This window comes from Pseudorasbora parva, chromosome 9, assembly GCF_024679245.1.
Source record: "Pseudorasbora parva isolate DD20220531a chromosome 9, ASM2467924v1, whole genome shotgun sequence".
In the NCBI taxonomy this organism is placed as follows: Eukaryota; Metazoa; Chordata; class Actinopteri; order Cypriniformes; family Gobionidae; genus Pseudorasbora; species Pseudorasbora parva.
The window spans coordinates 10,605,088-10,622,006 of NC_090180.1; the positions used below are offsets into that span (position 1 = coordinate 10,605,088).

At 42.7% G+C, this 16,919-nt stretch overlaps 1 protein-coding gene across 3 annotated transcripts in view; it reads right to left on the reverse strand.

Annotated features, from left to right (window-relative positions):
* Window positions 1-394: 394 nt before the first annotated feature.
* chd7 (chromodomain helicase DNA binding protein 7) overlaps window positions 395-16,919 on the reverse strand; it is an 81,228-nt gene continuing 64,703 nt past the window's right edge. Inside the window, exons 19-39 of one of the 3 annotated variants that reach the window (XM_067453862.1) lie at window positions 15,201-15,380; window positions 14,719-14,829; window positions 13,885-14,090; window positions 12,559-12,758; window positions 12,302-12,461; window positions 10,370-10,459; window positions 9,823-9,926; window positions 8,294-8,423; window positions 8,083-8,140; window positions 7,934-7,994; window positions 7,508-7,844; window positions 7,211-7,419; window positions 5,179-5,961; window positions 4,617-4,774; window positions 4,067-4,294; window positions 3,516-3,917; window positions 3,205-3,402; window positions 2,957-3,094; window positions 2,756-2,860; window positions 2,413-2,515; window positions 395-1,917 (exon numbers count right to left, since the gene is read on the reverse strand). In XM_067453862.1, the coding sequence (XP_067309963.1) occupies window positions 1,442-1,917; window positions 2,413-2,515; window positions 2,756-2,860; window positions 2,957-3,094; window positions 3,205-3,402; window positions 3,516-3,917; window positions 4,067-4,294; window positions 4,617-4,774; window positions 5,179-5,961; window positions 7,211-7,419; window positions 7,508-7,844; window positions 7,934-7,994; window positions 8,083-8,140; window positions 8,294-8,423; window positions 9,823-9,926; window positions 10,370-10,459; window positions 12,302-12,461; window positions 12,559-12,758; window positions 13,885-14,090; window positions 14,719-14,829; window positions 15,201-15,380 (4,437 nt within the window). In that variant the 3' untranslated portion in view covers window positions 395-1,441. Of the gene's footprint in view, window positions 2,516-2,755; window positions 2,861-2,956; window positions 3,095-3,204; window positions 3,403-3,515; window positions 3,918-4,066; window positions 4,295-4,616; window positions 4,775-5,178; window positions 5,962-7,210; window positions 7,420-7,507; window positions 7,845-7,933; window positions 7,995-8,082; window positions 8,141-8,293; window positions 8,424-9,822; window positions 9,927-10,369; window positions 10,460-12,301; window positions 12,462-12,558; window positions 12,759-13,884; window positions 14,091-14,718; window positions 14,830-15,200; window positions 15,381-16,919 lie in introns of all 3 variants that reach the window. The other 2 variants (XM_067453861.1, XM_067453860.1) reach the window with 2 other exon arrangements.

Genomic DNA, 16,919 nt, shown 5'->3' on the forward strand with positions numbered 1-16,919 from the left:
TATGTCAACCGCTCCACAGGACTGATGGTGTTTATGATGGCTAGAGTAAACAGGCCTGTCGGAACCTCTTTCCCTGGCAACCAGGTCATGCAGTGCTACTGTATGACGCATCTAGTGCACAATCGTTTTCAGATGAAATAATTTCATTGTATTTAGTGCTTTTTAAAGTCTGTAACAAGTACTCTGCATGTAAAACCATCATTGCTGGAGCTGGAACTAAACATTTGGTGCTAATGGTTAAATATCTTTGCAAATAATTAAAATAAATCTAATTTAACAGATCAAACACGTGAATGTAAAGGGAATGAACAATTTATTCTGTTAGATTATATATAAAAGGTTAGTTGATATCCCCACAGAGCTACACAAACAGCGTTTTGGTTTCCTAGGCGAATATTGTGAGTCACTTTTATTAAAAGCATCATTACTACAGTTGGCAGCAATTTACAGTTCATCATACATGATGGTTTCAAAAAAAAAAAAAAAAGACACTCACAAAAGAAAACAAAACATGTACAACATTTATGTCTGTAAACTTCAAGGCTAGTTAGATTTGAGGTAATGCTGTTCAGCTTTGTGGCTAAAGTAACAAAAGTCCATTCAAATAGATAAAGGTACCTGATTTTATTCTTACACCAGTGCATTAACATGGATACAATGAGACAATTTGACTGCAGTAATTTATTTCATGTTGCTTTTTCACACTTTCCGGTGTTTAGTCAAAAGAGTAAAATCGAACATTCAAGAGCTGCCTTCGTTATTGCTGTCTCCACAGGTCGAGAGGTCTCCTCACCCGTTTGGATTGTCAGTGTGAGAGACTGGGAACAGTCTGAGTGTAGGCTATGATATGTGAGAACTTTGCCCGCTCCCCTCAGCAGAACAGTACAACGAAAACCACGATTCTTCCTCAGCAGCGGAGAGTGTCTTAATGCCGTTAAATTGAACACCACTGAACATTACGAGATGCTACTCATCATTACAATATCAACAGTAGAGAAATAGAGAAAAAAGGAAAACAAAATAATATTAAAATAAAGAGAGAGCAGCATAGCACTATCGGAACGATTAATTCCTATAATATTTCAGGAAATTTCCATCTCATCTAGAAGGCACCCACACAGTGCCAAAGACTTCAAAAAAACAACAAAAACAACCAAAAACACAAAAAGAAAAATACAGTGAAAAAAAAAACAAAAAAAAAAAAAAAAAACACCCTTTTGACATCCGCACAAATCTATGTGTTCGCATCATCCCTGGCTATGCTAATGGTTACAGAGACAGCTTATTTGCTTTCCTCTTAATGTTACCTGTCAACAAAAACCAAACGACCAAAGTGTTTTGGATATTGAGTTGGCATGTAAACATCTGGACTAACCATCCTGTCAGAGTTCAGAGTGTCTCCTCAGCCCTGGGGAAATGTTAGAAGGCCTGATTCAGTTTTTCAGTCACTTTTGTCATCTTCATCAGCAGGGTCATCATTGTCCTCATCATCATCATCATCATCATCCTCCTCCTCATCATCATCGTCCTCATCATCCATTCCACCCTCCATGGAGTCCATTTCCTCTACTGGCCCTGCCAGGTCATCATCTAGTACTGATGAATCAGCAGTCTTGTTCTGGCTCTCCTCTGAGTCACTGTCTTCAAGTGTGTTGTCAGCAGTTTCGACATCAGCCGCAGAGGTGTTCAGGTCCTGATTTGCGCCGGGCGCTTTGCTGGACTCCTTGTCCTCATTGGCGGCCCCTAAGGCCCCAGACACAGCACTCTGGAGGTCAGCTAGAGAAGCTTGAGTGAAGCCTGGGAGGCCCAGGCCACCAAGGCTGGGGGGTAAAAACATGGATGGGTAGAAGAGGCCTGGGGCCATGGTGGAAAGCAGGAAAGGGTTGAAGGCCAGCGTGCTAGTAGACATGCCGGCGGTGGCGGCAGCAGCAGCGGCTGCAGCAGCTGCATTCAGCGCGGCAGCGTCACCAGTAGCCTCCGCAGACTCAGTTCCAGTCGTTTTCTCGGTTTCCTTTTCCTTCTCATCTCCTTCCTCCTTGGTCTCCTTATCTGTCTTCAGGTTGGGATTCTCCTCAGATTCGGCCTGTTCTGTACCAGACGCACCATTGGTTGCTGTCGCAGCTGCAGCCAGACTTCCTCCAAACAGACCACCCAGACTGAACATGTTGGGAAGGCCACCCATGCCAGGAAGCATGAGAGGCAGCATGGCCGCGGCGTGCTTGCCGTCCGCTCCCCCTCCGAGAGCAGGAGGAAAGCCCATGAGGCCAGCTGCCAGCTGGAGGCTCTGGAGGTTCTGCAGGCCCTGCAGACTGGTCAAGTCCATACTACCAAATAGTCCATTCATCAGTAAAGGATTAACACCAGATGTGGAAGCTGCTGCTGCGGCCGCTGCCTGCGCTGCCGCCGTCGCCTTGGCGATTTCAGATTTGGGACGTCTGCCTCTGCGCCGCACACCCTCTTCTCTGACCACTGGCCCAGTCAAGAGACGGTCAAACATGGACTCTGGGAGAAAGCCCTGGCAACAAAAATAAAATATTATATAATTAAGGTACAACTCACCATTAAAACAGTTGTTGCTTAATATTGCTGTAAACTATTTTTTTTTCTCTCCCAGGATTCTTTGATGACTAAGTTTGAAAGAACAGCATTTATTTGAACTGGACGCATTTTGTAACATATCTCTTTGATGTCACTTGTTCAATTTGACTCATCCTTGTGGAATAAAAGAATGAATTTAGATAAAATCAAGACTCACAGATTGCTTCACAATATCTGTCCAGTCTGGGGCGATGGCAAATTCTGGATTTTCAATCAGCCAGCGTGGTAAATCCTTCATTGGAGGGGCCATGGCTCCTCCCATCTGTAATCATACAAGTTGCAAATGTTGCAGCAAGTGTAAAGAATAATTTGGGGGAAATAAAATGGATCCATTAAAAAAAAAAAGAAGAATACTTGCCTTTCTTCCATTCCTTATGTTAACAACAGGGACTCTCTCCTCTCCGGTCAGCGTGTTAATGTCAATCTTGTTAGGATTGCGGCATCTGTGTCTTTTCTGTTTAGGCTTGGCAAACTGGGAGAGGAGGTCCTCATTCTTCTGAAAGATAAGAACAAGAGAAGTCGGTAAGATAAACCACAAACTGCACAGGACATTCCCTCATCAACCAGCAGAAAAAAAGATGGGTAGGCACAAAGAATTGCACTCACTGGTACGTATCCAGGCACATCCATAGTATAGGTGGGGTGCTGTCTCAGCCATTCCCGTAGGTCCTTAGTGCTGGGACCATCTTCTGCTTGAAGATGGCTTCCCTCTTCTAGGCCTTCACCAGGGGCTTTCTGTGCAGGAGATGACATGGGTCTGTGTGCTCGCCCATCCACAAAAGCTTTGGTCCCATCAGAATGTTCCTGTAGAAGCAAAGGAACAAAATGAGAAACAGAAATATGTGGATAAAAAAAGGGGCAATGTACAGAACGAAAACAGCATGACACCCCCCATCACATCCTGACAGGATACGTACCGCACTGAGTTGTCCTCTCTTGTTCCCCATAAAGAGCAGTTCCAACCCCTCCACATTTTTCCTGCGACCTCTTTTTCTCCGGTTGGGGAGTTCAGTGTCAAGTAGAGAGCCATTGGCCCTTGGTCTGGAGGAAGCGCCTGCTTGCAGCAGCTCCATCTGTGCTTTCAGGGCTGCGGAGGAGGCCAAGGCTCCAGGGAAGGCAGAGGAGGAGGAAGAGGACACGCCGTGCAGAGCTTTGGTCAGGTCTATGGCCTGTGCCTGGCCTTCGGCAGCATGAGACTCTCGTAGCTGTGCTACCATCTCCATCAGGTTCCTGCGCTTGGCAGCCCGTTCTGCCTCGATCTCCACCTTCCTCCTTCTGCGTCTCCGCTGTCGTGGTACTGACAGGCTTAAAGTTTCATCCTGGACAAGAACATTGACAGGGTGTTTAATCAACATAACTTAAAATCCATATAATATATAATAATAAAATTTAAACAAAAGATAAACGGTGCATTGACACCCACAGTGAGTCTCAGGGTGCAGTAGGGCGGGTTATTGGTGGGACTTGCCTTGTTGACCTGTGGTGACATGGTGAGGTCCTCACTACCACTATAGCTGGTCTGACCCACTATTGAGAGATCACCAAGACTCCGCCTTTGCAGGGGGCTGTCCGTTGTCATGGAGCTGTAGCCAGGCAACAGGCCCGGTAAGTCAAAGAACTGCCTCCTGTTGAAAGGCCACTTGCCCTTCATGACCGCTTCACAGATGTTGTCCATACGATTGATCATTACCCTGTCCTGAAGTACAAACACAGAAGAGCAGCACAAGTGTGAGCGTGCGTATGCGCGTGTATGCATGCATAATAAACTACAGGATACATAAAGGGTATCAAATTTTCTCAATTTCAGCTCAGGTTTCAGGTCTCAAAGATCTTATGCAATTTTGCTCTATTATTAAAAGGACGAAATACTGAAACTACAAGTGCGGTCTTTTCACCAAGCATTGCATTGTTGTTTTCCTCACAGCTATGGGCTTGGCTTCATTTATCTTCAAATTACTTTTGTGGCATACAATAATACTACATTAGAAGGGACAAGTGGATGCACATGTTTGACTAACCTTGGGCCAGAAAGAGAACAGTGAGCGTTCACCGAGCATCTGAGAGGCTGACGGCTCGACATCATCAACACTAAAGCAGTCCCTGGTCTCATCACGGGCAGTGCTCAAGGAGGCGTTACTCTCCTCATCAAAATTCTTCCTCTCAGAGGCGGCTCCAACTGCAAATCAAATTGATCTTTCAATACAAACAAGGCTGTAACAACCTTTAAAATCAAAATATATGCTGTGTCGCCAAGTATAGTCTCCTGAAAATGTAAAGTAAGTCTATCCCAGCCTATACAGAGAAAATCAGTGTAAACGCATTCAAAAATGCTTGAGCAGCCAACAGTCTCAAAAAGTGGACTAAATTGGGGGCAGAATAATCTGTTTGTTCAATCAATGGAATACAGTTGTCCAGTAAAACAACTCCTTTTACAGTTCTGTTTGGTTACAGATGATGAGTCCATTCCTAGATTTAGTGGTAATTTAAATAGAGAAAATTGAAGCTTATTCTAAAACTGGTTTAATTTATTTCACAGATAGAGATATAACAAATGTAGTTAATGCAAAATAAAATATTCACCCTCCGCTTGTGAAGATTTTTCTGATTTGTCATCCTCATCCAGCTTTTCTTCCTCATCTTCTTCAGAGATTTTGTCAATGGGTGCTTTAGTCTCAGTGTTCGAGGGAGGCTCTCTCTCACCCTGAGTGTTTTTATCCTCAGGAGTAGGAAGTGTATCTGTGGACTCTTGATCTATGGGCTTCTCCTCAGCCATACCATCCACAGGACAACCTGACTCTACCGTGGTCTTAACCTCCATTGCATCTTTCTCTACTTCCATCTCCTCCTCAGGCTCATGCTTAAGACCCAAATCATTTGTTTCCTCTTCTTCCTTCACTTCCTTTTTAGGAGACAGGGCTTCAGATTTCTCTTCTTTGACCTCCTCCATGTTACTGTTCTCCACTTTGGGCACCATCACATCTCCATGCTCTTCCTTCCCCTCCTCATCTTTGAGCAGAGTCAGAGGGGTGAGGGGATCAGACATTATAGGTAGTTCTGCACCTTTGCCCTGTGTGAACTTCCTATGGGCCTCCAAAAAGCTCAGCTCAGGGTCATTTAGGATGTGGTAGTCAGTGCGGCTGACACCATGCTTTGCGGCACCCCGCAGGAGGTCTCGATCATGGCGTCCGGGCTCCCACCAGGCAGGGAGGTCGGGGCTGGGTTGGCACAGACTCAACCTTTCCTCCAGCAGAGGGTGTGGCAACACCTGCTCCCTGATCCGCCGCAGAAGCTCAATACGATAGAGCGTTCGTGAAGCCCGCTCCTCTGTAATGGGGTCAATGATGAGGGTGGGGTCTGGGAGTTCTGCAAGCAAAAAGATAATGTTGAATAATGTAAAGATAAAGTTAAATAAACTGAAAACTAAAATTTAAATCAAAAGCAACATCAAAATGTAAAATGCACAAATAAAAAACAACAATATTTTCATGGCAGACAACCTATATCCCATGAATAGACTTTTGTCCACTGTAGTGGACATTATATTTTAGTAAATTTCTCTGACATCATAGATGTCACAGTTTTCACTGTGGGACATTCGGGGCTTTGCAGAGATACCAAATGTTTGGAGGTTTCACCAGGACAAAAACAACTTCTTGGTCTTTAAGAACAACTGACAAAGGTTTAATACTTTTATGGAAATATTATATTTTGTAATTATAATTTAAAATTATAAATCAACATCTCAGGAAAATGTTATGGGGTTTCTAATCAAAATATACTGTTAAACAGGACATTGATTTCATAAATGTCCACTGTAGTGGACATCAGGACTTAAATCATGTTTATCAGGCATTTTGGAGACAAATTAATATGGAAAGAAATTACATATCAATATATTCCTATGAAATATTAGACATTATGAAAATGTTGCCAATTATTACACTTATAGTTAAAGTATGACCATTTTACCCACATATTGCATTAGGTAAAATGGTATATCAATGCATTCTGTTAAATCGATCATAACATAGTTCAGAATCATCTTTCTAAACAAATTTTGTTTAACAAAAACCTAAAAATTGATTGGTGATTGATAAGTAAATTTTTAAAAAATGTTCTCCCCCCATTTGTTTCTTATGCTCTAAACAATGTTATGGCATGGAAAAAATACTACATCCAAAATAATTTTTTTCTGCGTCCCAGGAGGATATGGTGATTGTTTATATCGATAATACTACACATTTAACATTAATAAATTACAAAGAATAATTAAATTCTACAAATCCATCTAGGCATCACAATATTATAATGTCCAGTATGAAAAACATTAGCATTTTAAGATATTTAACAGTACTGAAATGATGTAAATGCATAAACAGAGAGGGAAAGAGAGTTTCTAAAAGTTAGAGGAATCAGCCTGGATTGAGGGCACAATGAAGAAAATAAAATTTTGGGGACTACACAACCAAAACAAAAGGCAGGAGAAAAATAAATAAATAAATAAATAAAATCACAGAAGGAAAAGGAAAAATGTAAAATAATATAATCTTCGAACACTTCTATATTTTTAGCAATAACAAATTCCCACTTTCAAAAGACAGGAGGAATTTACCCGTCTCTGCTTTGACCTGCATCCGGCACACCCGCTTGCACATGGCCACAAAAGAGTAGTAATATTTTTCCAGGCTCTCATCAGTCTTCTTATCCAGACGAGCAAAAGCACGGAATTGGGACCAGTCAAAGCACTGTCTGTGCACATCATAAACCACACCGAACGTGGACACCACACGGTAGAAATCTGCCTCTTCACGCCTTGTCCATCTGGAAAACAGATGTTGATAAAAATGAGGTGATGCGTGACTAAAGTAGAAGAACTTTTTTTTAAATGAAAGATCTAGAAGTAGCTCACCTCTGCCGTCGCTCTTTGAAATAAGCCGCTCCATCAGCCAGCAGGGCGGCGCTGTCAGGGATGTAAGGTGATCCCTTGGCCATGAAGGGCCCTCCTTCAGCCATGAAAGCCACTGCTCCCTCTGGAGCATAAGCTCCTCCCTCTGTTACCATGGCAAGAATGTCATCACGCGGGCGGCGCCGGCGCCGGTCAGGTTTGATCATGGCTTCCTGCCTTAGTTGCTCTCGCTTGTGAGTGCGCTGATAGGCCGTGATGAGGCGGCGCAATCGGGCAGTAAGAGCAGAGGCTGGCGGCCAGTACAGATTCCCTGCCTTCCCATTCTCACCAGGTTTAGGAGCTGAGTGTGGACAAACAGACACCAACAGTGAGCACAGAAGTAAAATTCAAGTATGATGGGTAACACCTGTGCACCAGGGAAATAAATACCTTCTCCAGTCTCACCATCCATCCCTTCATCTTTATCATCCAGAGGAGAGTTTGTAAAATCCTGTGGACATGGTAAAGAAAAGTTATAAAATCCAATATATTACCAATAGTGAATTTAGATAGTCAAGACTAATATACTTTATACTCACATCCAGATCGTCTTTGAAAGGCATCCGGAGTGGTTTGTACTCTGGGTCTTCATCCTCTCTATTGTGAAAAAGAGAAAGGGTTTTAGAGTGGGAGATAAAACAAAGAAAAGACACAAAAAGGCAGGGTGATAAAGAAAGAGGGAGAGAGCCAGAGAAAGAAAGAGCAGGAGGAGTCCCTCTTGCTGGGGCTGTGATTTTGGGCCAAACTTACCCCTCGACACCATCTGCCATCATGTCCGCTCCCCTCTGCTCGGCAGCGATGGCCTTGGCATCAGGCATACCCACCCTCTCCAGGAAACACAGGGTGGGGTCAGCACGCATAGAGTTATACTTCTCATAGCCTAGTGGAAGAAAAGAGAGCAGCGGCGAACATTAAAAAAAATTGCATAATTACAGGGTAAACTGAGGGCTGGGGAGCTATTATTTCCCCAGGCGATGTGAAAGCAGAAAAAGTATCACTGGTATGTCATATGTACTTTATTTTTTTACTTAAAGTTAAAATGACTTGAAGTGGTTAAAATGGAAATATAACAGGCGACACAATAACCAAGTAGTAAATCCACTCAAACAATGACCAAAAAAGGTCCTTGGAAAACACTGGTCCCAAAAACAAACAAACAAACAAACTAAAATCAGGCTTCAAAACAAGATTAGCTAGCACAATGTGCTGCAATAACATTGAAAAACATTTAAAAAGTACCAGAAGACTAAATCAAACCAAAGGAAAAATTATAATAAAAAGAGAAACAAAAGGAAAGCCAGAGGAAAATGCCCGTTGAAACTGTCCAAGCAGAACAGATTTGAGCCTGCGGATCCCTACAGTGCACAACAGGGGAGGCGATTGGCAGGCTGGACTCACTTCAGCTGAGCCACTGATCAGACGGGGCTCGAGCACCCCCTCCCCCGCTAGAACATCACATTTCAATTAGGATTTATGCGGTGACACATTGTTCCTAACTGCCGCCGCGCCCCGAGCCAAACTGTAATCATGAGGGGGTTTATAGGCCATCACTCTTTCCTCTGCAGTCCAGGCCTGCCACCTCTCCTCTCCCTGTTTCCTCCCCAGACCTCCCTACTGAATTGGGATTATGATTAAGAACAGGCTGCCTGTTATATACACGCTCCTGTGTGTGCGTGTGTATATGGAGGCCAGCTGAGTTAACGAGGTAGCACAGTGCACCGGGGGAGACTGGAGAGAGAGCTCTCTGTACACTCATTCAGGAAAAAGACCAATCTGAGAGAAGCATAAAAGCCCCTTTGCACAGAGATTAATATTGGTGGTGAGAGCAGCAGACAATTAAATAAAGTGACTATTACTACACTTTATACAATTAAAGTTAGCAGGTGAGAAACTGCTTTCCATCTCTCTTTTTAAATACCGCTTTTGGCCCCCTTTTCCCAAAAAGATAAATTGTGACAGCCGCGTAACTTCACAAATGAAAACAATCAAGTCCCAAACCAGGAATTTAGCAGGCTCTCCCAGAACAATTCTTAACACTGTGGGTCAATGTTAATAAAATGTGCTGAGAGGAGCCTGTTGCATCTGATAGATTAGATCTCGGCTCTTTTCCCCCATCCATTTTCCCAGCCATCCTCCATCTAGTGCAGGATCAGCCAGTCGGAAAATATCACGATTAATTTCTAGGCAATATTACAATAGGTCAACATTAGCAATTATTGTGAACTGTCTCCGCAAAAGCACCAGTTGGAGAGCAGCAGCCATGAAGAGGCAGAGCTTACCATGCTTAAAGACGCCGATGAGGAGGGACTTATCAGCATCAAGATCCCACCAATCAGTGGGGACGTCGGCGTGGAAGGGTTGTGGGATCCAGATATCCAATTCGCTATAAACGAAAGACAAACAAACACAGGAAAGAGTGATTAAAACCAGGAGATGGCCGCAGTGGCATATAATCTAATGAGAGCGGCATTAATGTCTATCTGCAGACATCTGGTAGGAAACGCAAGCATTAGCAAGCCACATCTCATTTAGGCCCATTTCTCATCTTGTTTATTTAGGGTCAACCTGATTACGGCCAGAGATCTGAGCCACACGCTAATCTCGCCCTGTGCACTTGCATGCACATGCGAGCCCCTCGCAGTCATTAGAACTTCAGTTGAGTCCTTGAGATAATCAACATGGTGAGCACGTTTGCACATTATATATGCATGCACATCTGGGTGGGGGTGTTGTCAGAAAGGGGGAAGAGGAGGAGAAAGTGATGGAGGGAGAGGAAAGATAACAGCAGGCAGGATTCGGTGGAAGGGAATGGAGAGAGATGCCAACCTTGAATCGGTTCCCTCCAGGATTCTGTCTGCCTGGTCTCCGATGACTTCTTGTCGCAGATAGTACAGCATGCGGACCCGCAGCAGCACTCTGTCAGAGATTGAGCGAGCAAAAGAGAGAGAGAGAGAGAGAGAGAGAGAGAGAGAGAGAGAGAGAGAGAGAGAGAGAGAGAGAGAGAGAGAGAGAGAGAGAGAGAGAGAGAGAGAGAGAGAGAGAGAGAGAGAAAAACAGATGAGTTGGGGGTTAATGGAGTGCCACATAGATTGAAAGGAAGGAAAAAGGGACAAAGGAAGGAGAGAAGGCAGAAAACAAAAGAGCGAGTAAGTTTGGCCAGCTCTGAGCTGTGCCAGCAGCAGTAGCAGCGGCAGCAGCAGCTCTTTGGCATGTGCCACGGCTCATCCATCATGCTGCCAGGGCTGATTAGCCACGCTGTGCGGCAGCCTCCACGCCTGACAGATGGCTGCACATAATCACCTCTGTGTGTGCCGCCTTTCACCCGCTTCCAACAGGTCTGCCTGGCACCTGGCCTGGCACCGCGCCGCTGCGCTCGGGGAGCCGCCTGTACCCACCCTCTCCCCCCTCCTCCACACATACGCACTCCAGCACCTTCATCCTCTCGTTTTCATTTCCTTCCTAATGCTGTTAGGGAAGTTGGGGAGGTGCTAACGGGACGCCTCCAAAGTACAGAGGCAGAAGTTTGCAGTGCGGCGAGCAGATGGTTGGCGGTCTAAGCACCTCGCATTTATCGTCTCGTAACGTTTCCTCAGCTGTTGCTCTGTTCCCCTTCTCTGGATGCACATCAGAGCCAGCAGTGTAAACCTTTTTTTCCTTTCTGTCTCTCTTTTTCTCTCTCTGCCGTCACTGCCTAATGTTAGGCAGGACACAACAATGCTGGCCTGGCAACAGAAATTATTTATCAAATGAAACCAGAGAGGCCTCGAAAAACAAAAGACGCAAGTCGGCGAGACAGAGGGCATAATGGACATGTGGGGCGAGAGGCAAAATCATCATGTGCGGCCTGATGAGCTGAACGATGAATTATTGAGTGATCTTAAAATCTTTCATTTCAGTGATGAAAAAGATTCCCCTCAGCCCGTCGTTCATTATTTCAGTCATTTGGCAGAAGCCTTTGCCAGAAAGATGGGACTCTTTCTTTTGCCAGATTCTCTACAGCTGGCCATTTTTAACTGACATTCATTAGTCAAAGCTAAACTATGGAGGAGCCAAGCAACTTAATGAAACATCTGTAACACAAGGTAACAGCGCTTACTTTTGGAAATGTTCAGCTAAATTCACAAGTTTGCTAAAATTACTTTTTATAAGTTGAAAAGCTTTTTCACAAGTCTTCAAATGCACCTGCTTCTGATGATATCAGACTTGGAAGCCAAAATTTTACTTTCAAAAAAAATACCAGCAGAAAAGCTTATATTTAGATATTTTGTGGCTAAATTTTACAAACATTTAAAAAATGCATGTCATGTACAAATCTTTTGAATAAATACATATTTGTTACGCTAATAGTACGTTATACTAATTAAATTATACTAATTAAACTTAGATCTTAAATTATACAATTCTCCAAGACCCTCAATGGGGTGACTCTTGTGATAACATTGACCTACATTTTTTACTTCACAAGTACTTTAAAGTGCATAGAACCAATACAATTTTAGAGTAGTGGAAAGCCAGGGAGAAAATATGGATTAAATGCTAGTATTTATCAGCAGTGGCGAACGTCGGTCCTGGAGAGCCACAGTCCTGCTGAGTTTTGCTCAAACCCTTATGAAAGCTCACCTGCCTGTAGCTTTCTAGTAACTTCAGACCTTGCTTAGTTTGTTCAGGCATTTAATTAGAGTTAAAACCCTAAACTTGGAAAAAGAGTTACATCATTTTTTCTGGAAGTTTCTGTAAAGGTTGGGGAAAAAGACATACTTGTTGCAGTGGTGTTTTAGGTGTCTCTTGTAACTATCCTCTTGAAGGAGGATGTCAGGATTACAGTCAGCAAGCCAGTCAGCCTGTGGGATGTGAGATTGAGCAGCCTGCGGCTTCCCCTTCTTCCCTTTACGGCCCCGGGGCACAGGAGCAGACAGTCCTGAAACCACAAAATGCCATTATTTAACACATTAAGAGATAAACGCAAGAGAGCTCACAGAATGAAGAAGTGCATATTCAAGTGTGTACTGTCCTACCAGAGTGGTTGGTCAGTGTGCGGCTTTGGCCGTCCTCGGTAGGGGTTATGAGGTCCCAAATGAAGCTCTTGATGTTCTCGTCTCCACGGTAGTGAAGCAGGCAGTAGGCCAGAAGGGCTCGGCAGATGGTCTCTACATCTCGCTCCCTCAGTGGACGCTTAAAGCGTCCATGGGACAGGATGTCACCCCAGCGGCCCCAGCTACACACAACAGAAAATAAGTTAGCCAAGGCTCTGTTCAATTTTGTAAAGAAACATGAAAATGTCACTGGCAAGACTAGTTAAACCAAGTCAAAAACTGTATTTGTACTGTATGGGGAAAAAAATAACGATCAGTGTCAAGACCATTTAAGAATATTATTACTCTATGATTGTACCATTTCTCACAAACTGGAGAAGTAGGGGAGGCACCACTTCCTTGCTGGCATGGTGCATGACCATGAGGAGACCCAATGCCCTTGTTATTTGATTGAGTACTCAAGTGCTTTCTAAGCACAGGCCTAAAGGGCTTTTTGGGAAGAGGGGGGAAGGTCCGCTCTGATTTCATATCCCTACACTGTTTAAAAAAAAAAAAAAAAAAAACACATCAAAAGAGACAAAGCTCTCAGACGTGATGGATCTAATTTGCCGTATAGCCCAGGGGTCTAGACACGTCTGACTGAAAGGAGGGGAAAAAAAAGATACTGGTCAGACATGGTGCGTGCAGCCAACCATGATTAGTGCTGAGTGCACTGAGGCCTGGCGCTTAATTAACTGTGCGCGTTAGATAGCGCCGTGTCTGCCACTGCCCCGGGACAAGCAAGCGTGACAAACTCGGCCACTGCACTGGTGGGCTGTGAGCTACCAGATATTCTCATTCCAAATGGAAAACAAGACGAGACAAGGGGAATTTGGATGGCAATAAAACAAAGCTAAAAGCTGAATATCCTGTTTCGTGGCACTGGGATGTGCTTCCTTCTAAAGCTGGTTTCTATGATGAGTTACGATTGAGGAAAAACTATTAATGGGGAACATGGACTGAAAAAGTTAGTTGACTGCAATAATTTTTATGTGGGAAATGTGTGGGGATATTTTTCCCAGTGGGGGTGCTGTGTTGCCCTACAGGGTCATGTATAGTTGATTTTGAGCAAAAAGCATCTGCTAAAAGGCAACTAATTATAGGGAAAGCCCCCAGGGACAACTCAAGTGGCAAGATGTTAACATAGCAACATTTTTAGACTAGCATCGTCTGCTTAAAAAATAAATAAAATAATAATAATAAAAAAGTACAAATGTGTTAAAAACCAACAAGGCTGTTTCAATATAACCATTTCCAGACTGCACTCACCCATACACCAGCAGGTTCTTCTCCACTCTAAAGCACTCACTGCGGGGGTACCCCTGGGTTCGGTCCTGGGGCCTCCGCGGTTTCTGAATAGGCTTGTCTTCGGAGTCACTCTCAAGTTCCGAATACTCCATCAAATCATCCTCCTTCATAGAACTGTAATGACGAGTCTGCTTCCGGACCCGAGGAGTGTCAATCACTAGATTATTCTGACAAGAGAAATGATCTGGGGTTAGGACACTCCCTCTCAAGTGTTTAAGACAACAGAAAAGGATTCTGTTTGTTTAGCACCATGATATAGGTAATTGCTAGATGACAAGATGGAAGATCTATACATCAAGGACATATGCAGAAAATGTGAATAAAGAACTTTTATTTAGACTTGAGATTTTTCTGCATGCAGAATTCTCCTGAGTGCAAAGAACAGTGGTATAATTACAGAAAATGCTTCCTGGCCAAGTTTAAACAATTTAGCCTTTGCTCAATTACGGCTACATTCCACGCATTGTTAGCCTGGGGAAATCAGCCTAATTAATTATGCCCAGATAGCATATTTATGAGGAGTGACGCCACCAAGTGTGGCAGAAACTACCCGATTTGAATTCACAGCATCTTCAGTTATCAATTGTGAAACAGGATTATGAATATGATACCTGTCAAAAGCTGCTAATGCATGACCCTGGCATTAACGAAACAATGAATAATAGTCAGCCGTAAGTGCTCCACACAGGATTACACAACAGAGAGGTGCTACAGTTTAGTGCCTCACTTCAACATCTCCTGCGAGGCATTTCATAGTATAAGAGAGCTCCTTTCCTCCGTTAATTTACATCTTACCCTGCCATTGATCACATCCAGGTCCAGCTCTGCTTTCTTTGCCCATTTCTGCCAGAAATCTGGGTCCTCCAGAGAAATGTCGGTTCTGTTCCCAGAGGCCACAAAACTCGCCTGGTAGGGAGAAAAAATGAATACAAATAGTGAGATCAGAGACACTTACCCTTTAGGTTGCACTATTTTAAGAGCAAGATGAAATGCGTAGTAAGCATATATACTGGTAATTACACATTAACTGATTGGTGGGTCATTTTTTGGGTTAAAGGGATAGTTCAACCAAAAATGAAAATTCTGACAATTTACTCACTGCTAAGTTTTTCTTAGCAGAATAAAGACATTTATACAGGTTTGAAACAACTTAACAGTAAGTAAACAACAATGGAATTTACATTTTTGGTTGAACTATCACTTTAATATCAAATACTTCAGCCATGGCAAAAAAAAAAAAAAAAAAAAAAAGTGTGCAAGATTTTAAATGTCATCACCTTAGCAAAAGTTGAGCCTTTGCCTTCAGATTCAATGGTAATGGTCTGTGTGCGTCTCTGCAGAATCTGATCAATGTCTTCTTCACAGAACTTGGATCCCTCATCCTCCTCATCCATTAGAGCTCCATAAGCTCCTTTACGCAGGAGGTCCTCAATCTCCTTTTTAGAGAGCTGCTGAACCTAAAAAAAAGAAAAGAAAATAAAACAAATGAAAATCAACTTCACAAAATAACAGGGGTGTAACATTACAATGTTATATATCAAGATATCGCAATAAAAATGACATGTATATCAATGTAAACTATATGATTTGCGAAATAGAGTTAGATTTATCCAAAGCTCAGCTTACTGCCTTTATATATATATTTTTATGGGCTGTCAATTAAAAATTAATTTAAAATATTTAATTAAAATATTTGAATCAATAAAATATTAAAATATTTAATCGCGATTAATCGCATACTGTCATGAGTTAACTCGCGATTAATTGCAATTTAATTGCACATTTATCAGTTCTAAATGTACCTTAAATTAATGTTTTAATTGTAATACTCTAATCAACATGAGTATGGCCAAATATGCATGCTTTATGCAAATGTATGTTTATTATTAGTGAAACCATACTCAGAGCATGAAGACTAGACATGTATTAAAGGTCACATGTTTTTCAAAAAACTTGTTCATGTCTCTTAAGCCTAAGTTTAAAAATTCAGGAAAAGCAGTGATTTCTCTCATTTTAAGAATAATAACAAAGGAAGTTTTTACATTGGCAGTTTAGTTTAAAACAGGGCACAGTTTGTATGAAAAATTGGTAATGTGAAAGCTGTCATGCGGACCTGTGAGCGCACCAGTACTACACCATACCTGGAGGAGGTCCATATTCCACCAGTGTGAATATAGTGCGGCCCCTTTAAGAGATGCGCGGTCCCTATTGAACTGCCTGTATTTTGTGTGTGTGTGTGTGTGTCGAACTGTGCTGCGATTCACGTGAACAGTGTGAGGAACACTGACTTTACTTTAGAAAAGTAACCTGCGTATTTGTTTTAGCCGATCATAATGTATTTACATAACATTTAATCATTTAGCAGACGCTTTTATCCAAAGCGACTCACAAAAAAAGGGGAGAGTAATAGAAGCAACGTAACAGACAAGGCCAACAACCTGTAAGAGCTGTAAGAAATCTCAATTAATTAGCACAGTATTAGCATACAAGTTTTTTTTTTTTTTTAGACATCTACAACAAAAACTCACGTACGCAAAATGCCAAACACTGGATTTTGATAGCTATGATAACAACCCATTAGGACTAAGGCTATTGCCCCAGCTGTTGTCGTTAATGCAGATTCAGTGGCCCAATGGGTTGGTTTTGTATGGCATTCTAGCTAAACGCGCAGCAATTGTCAATTTATTATTTAGTTCAATAAAAACACATGTACTGTAAGTAGTGATGGTGTTAATGATTGACCTCGGATAGGAGCGAGAGTGAGCTTGCAGTGCATCGAGGTCAGACTGCAGAGAATGTGCTCAGTGAAAAAACGCACTTCTTTCGACCAGGATTCTAATAAAAAGTTAAGCAGAAAATATGGCAGCTTATGTAGGCTATAACTGCACTTGTTTAAGAGTAATGTTCTTGTTAACCCTTTTCTTTCCCTTTTAATGTTGCTGCTGCATCCTTTACGTCCATGGCTGATCTCGATTTCTCCAACAACTGGCTATGCA